Genomic DNA, 4,841 nt, shown 5'->3' on the forward strand with positions numbered 1-4,841 from the left:
CAAAAGTATAACGGGGTATATATATGATCCTTTCCCATAGTAAAGGAATATTTTTTACCCTTGTCCGAAATTTTTACTATTCAATCCAAAACTTCAACTCCTGCGTCATTACTTTCCAGTTATTCTATTTAAATTAACTATTTCATATTTAGTGACTTTACTTAATTAAAGGATTTTAATCATATGTTCATGTAATTGAGAGGGAGACTTCAGCTGTACGACTCGTGCGAGCACACGTGCATTGCTTTGACTTGTAATGTCCTTCCAGTTTGGCGGCTTCGCTTACACATCGATTTCAGCTCATTTAAATGTATGAAAAACTTAAGGCATTCAAATAAGTAGATTCAGAATTTTAAGAAGAAGAAAAAAACAAGTGATCGGTTTTACCAGATTATCAATTAACACTTATCAAAAAATTTATCACTAATTAATAAATAAGCAACCTAACTTGATTGTGCAGATATTTTTAGCATAATACATAGAATTTAAACTCTCAACTTATGTACAATTTAAAGAATTTTGACACTATTAGTATATCTTAACCTATTATCATAGCTAGCCTGATTTTCTAACTAAGTAAATAATATATCACTTCTTATGTACAGTTATCTGTAATTATTTTTTAGGTGAATTGATAATTATGGAAAATTCTCTTGCATTGTTAGCATAGAAAAGTTAAACTACAAAAATATGTGTAAAACCACAGTGTCCCCTAGCCATCAATATATTAGAAGCTTGATTACTAGAATGGTCAGATATTTTACAAATCTATGGACATTACACAAATAACAGTAGCCAACGACTCAAGAAGTCAATTAGAGTACACTTTTCAGAGGAAATAGTTGCTATTCTAATGCTAGAAACTTATTACTATTACACAGATTAGCAAGAAACAATATTATGAAGTAATGCTCAAGGGCCGGTAAAAACTTACCCATATCCGATATTTGCACACATGGTTCATGCTTTCACTAGGTTGGTGTAAACATCGGATGTGAGTAAGTTTTTACGTAACCTCTCAATGGCCCTACTCATCCTTAACTCCAGTTGCTTTGACGGGGAAGAGTTGTAGGGTTTCGAGGGGTCTGACGTTGCTGCAACAGGGAATAGAATTTTGACCCATATTGTCTGTCATCATAAAGATCCAACCTTGAACATTTGTTCTCATCATGTCATTCTCTGTTAAAGGATGATCCACATTCCCCACGTTGTTCATGATTTGAGCTGACGATGTCTCTTTTCCTTCAGTCTATAATGGAAAGAATAGAGAAATGAGAAAGGTTCTAATTAATTAGTACTTAAAATTATGGAAATTATAAAATATTTGAGTTTAACTTCTATGCACGGATAATATAACATAAAATTTACACTATCAGGTCACTTAAAAGAGTAGAGTTTAATGTGTGACAACCATCTCATTTAGAAACTTCAGCTATTAGTCATGATAACACATTGTTGTTTATTTAATTATGTTTTCAATAAACTCCGTTATGTGTGGGCCTGATTATTTTTTCATGGGCCAAGTGCATGAAAATTGAACCCAAGAACCCTTTCCTTTCCTGCTAATTTAATATCATGTTAATTGTGTAATTATCTCATCTAAAAGTTTAAACTATTAGTGAGAGCACATTTTATCTACTTATTTATGTCTCGAGAACATGAGATAACAGTCCATAATAAGTGGGTAATAACCTAGAAATATATAAGGCACGTAACCTTCTGCGATAGGCTAAATATACTGATAGTGTAAAAATTATTTACATTGTTAGTGCACGTAAATTAAACTATTATGTTGTCCCAATCAGTGGCGGAGACACATGCACCCAAGGGGTGTCAACCGATATCCCTTCATCGGAAAATTACACTGTTTAGCTCGGTAATTTTTAAAAGTATGTATATATACAATATAATAATACCCCTTGACTTCTTGGTGAGTTTGTTTCTTTATATTTTGACTTCCTTTAATGAAAATCTTGACTCTGCCACTGCCCCTATTATAACCGTAGAAGTAATGCATATATTATACTATACACATGAATATGTACCTGGTGAAGAAGTATAGTAGGAGACTGAGGGTAAAGTGTATGGACATTAGGAAGAAAAGTAGGATAATTGTCAACGAAGTGAACGACGTCGTTGCTGTTGGTGTTGTTGATGAGCAGAGGTAATTGAGTATCATTATCTTCAGTAGGGTTTTTCTCTATTTGGTGAAGCAGCTGTTTTCTTAGCTTTTGCCTTTCTCTAGCTTTGTGATTTTGAAACCAGTAAAAAACATTCTTGCATTGAATCTTTCCAAAAAAAGAAAGGTGAGCTGTGATCTTTTGTACTTGAGAAGAAGTTGGATTTCTCAGCCCTTTTCTATACAAATCTTGTAAAATCATTAGCTGTTGTGGTGTTGGACTCCATCTTGGTCGAGGCATTGTGGTAAACAAAAAAAACTATCAAATCAATTTTTTTTTTTTTTTTTTTTTTTTGGTTTTCTCAAGAAAAGAAAAGTTTGTTTTTTTTGTGTTCGGAGTGTATGTGTATATGTTTCTAAAAAGGGTATAAATAGACAAAGATTTAAAATGGGTGGTCAATGCTGATGTAGCCACGTACTTTAGATGAATTAAATGAGGAGTTGAGTCTTATGTTAGAGAAGGGTCATTTAGTAGGTTAGTTATTGATATCGTCATCATCGTCTCTATTATTTAATTTACTCAACTGACACTGAACATTGAAAAAATTACCGCGTGGGATGTAGTGAAGAAAAGTAATACTCCATCCGTTTCACTTTAGATAAAGTAGTTTGACTTGACGCGAAATTTAAGAGGAAAAAAAAACTTAAAATTAAGGGGTAAAAATTTTGTGGGGTCATGCATTTGTGTGGTTATAAAATCTTCTCATTAAGGGTAAAATGGGTAAAACGAAGAGTTTAGAATTAAATCATTTTCAATTGTAGAAATGTGTCATTCTTTTTTTTAACGGATTAATAAAAAAAGTGTGTCATCTAAATTGAAACAAACGTAGTGCTACAAGATTAGATTGTACATTCATTTGTTAAATTGGAGCCTAAAACTAGGCCTGCTCTACTTTCCATTCTTGAATCAAAGCAAAATTCTTGTTGAAAAAGTCAGACGTGACCTTCTTCTCTTATAAATTATTGTAATTACTCTAGAGTTTGAAGTGTAGTTACACTAGAATTTGAAGTCAAAGTTCAAGTGATAGGATAGTTTATAGAAGCTGTGATAATTTGCAAAGTACAGGAAATATTTTCGTGTATCATTAATGGAAGACTTTAAAAAGTTGAGCAGTTATGCTCAAACTCTCAAGGTGATAGAGTTTAAACTATCTCATACTATCACTTGATATTTGAATTCAAATTCTAGGATAACAACACTTCAAACTCTAGGATAACTACAATAGTTATACTAGACTGGTTTCATAGCCTTATAATTTCTCCACAAAATTTATTTAGGATTAATTAGATTTGTCTTACTCGAAGATAAGTTAGGAATGAAATATTCGGAAAAAGATGGGAGTGACCCGGTGGAGGATATATAAGATGCGAGAGGCGAGACTGAGATGGTTCGGCGTGTGAAAAGGAGAAGCACAGATGCCCTAGTTAGGAGGTGTAAGAGGTTGAACTTGGTAGGTATGGGGAGAGATAGAGACAGGCCAAAGAAGTATTGGGGGAGAAATGATTATGCAGGGAATGGCGCAACTTAAACTTACCGAGGACATAGACTCTTGATAAGAGGGTGAGGAGGTTGAGAATTATGAGGCATTTTATTTTTTCATTTCCATACCGGTAGTATTAGTGTTAGTATGGTATCTTTTTATTCTTAGATTGCTATTATTACCTATTGTCTGAGTGTTATCTTTCACTTTGATTTTCTTAATATCTTGTTGTTACTGCTTGTTGCTATTGCTTCTTTTCATCTTTTCTTTGTCCAGAGTCTATCAAAAACAGACTTTCTACTCTTCCAAAGTAAGGGTAAGGTCTGTTGATACACTACGCTCCCGTAACCCCACTTATAAGAATTTATATTGAATTTTTTGTTGTTATTGTTGTTGTTACTCAAAGATCTTTCGATTCTTTTTAATTATATAACCGGGGAGTTTAGGGGAAAGGGGTACAATGAGAATTAAACCTATAAGCTGATTAGGTGGTCACTTCAAGTGCTAGCACTCAAACTAAGCCAAAACAAGTTGGTCTTTATAATGACCAAATTGACAAGGTACCTAAAAATATAGTTCGATTCAGTATTTAAACTTGATATATTCAACTTTTAAGGTTTATAGCACTCGCTCATTTTTTTTCTTCATCAAAAGCGGTGGCGGATGTATGTTGATGGTTATGGCGCTCAAGCACCCATTACTTTTGGAGTCGTAAGCTATTATTTATAATAAAATAAATAAAAAGGCTAGTAATTCTTATAAATATATTAATTGAGCACTCATCTTAATAGTAAGCTTTAAATAAATAATAGTTCAGCACCCATAACTTAAAAATTCTAGATCCGCCACGATCACAAGGATCAAATACTTCATTAGAGATATCATATATACTCCATAATCACAGTAGACTTGTCATGCAGAAAACTTTTTTTCTTTTTTCAAAATTAGTATGAATCTCTAAATGAGCTCCATGTTATACAAGGCAACAATCCCTCGTATAAATACTCCATACAAACCCTAAAAACCAAGACAGGAGACTCTATAAATTGAGTTATGATAATAGGTCGACATTATAAAAATAAAATCTTGTGTATGTCATCGATGGTGCGAGGTTAATCTTTTTCTCTCTTTTTTTTTTTTTTTCTTTGCATTTAGCATATCAATGGTTTCTCTTTAATTTT

General features: G+C 32.8%; 1 protein-coding gene across 1 annotated transcript; it reads right to left on the minus strand.

Annotated features, from left to right (window-relative positions):
* Positions 751-2,446, minus strand: LOC109236147 (WUSCHEL-related homeobox 3-like). The gene is made up of 2 exons (XM_019402359.1): positions 2,046-2,446; positions 751-1,249 (listed from the first exon to the last, which is right to left on the minus strand). Exons 1-2 carry the CDS (start codon positions 2,418-2,420, stop codon positions 1,028-1,030), a joined length of 597 nt encoding a protein of 198 aa, XP_019257904.1. The 5' UTR covers positions 2,421-2,446; the 3' UTR covers positions 751-1,027.

The sequence above is a fragment of the Nicotiana attenuata genome, chromosome 12 (assembly GCF_001879085.1).
Source record: "Nicotiana attenuata strain UT chromosome 12, NIATTr2, whole genome shotgun sequence".
Taxonomy (NCBI): domain Eukaryota; kingdom Viridiplantae; phylum Streptophyta; class Magnoliopsida; order Solanales; family Solanaceae; genus Nicotiana; species Nicotiana attenuata.

Excerpts from the sequence above, each read along its gene's own strand:
- LOC109236147 (XM_019402359.1), bottom strand. The coding sequence starts at position 2,420 with ATGCCTCGACCAAGATGGAGTCCAACACCACAACAGCTAATGATTTTA. Across the intron at positions 1,250-2,045 it reads CTACTATACTTCTTCACCAG|ACTGAAGGAAAAGAGACATC; the intron begins GTACATATTCAT and ends TTTCCATTATAG.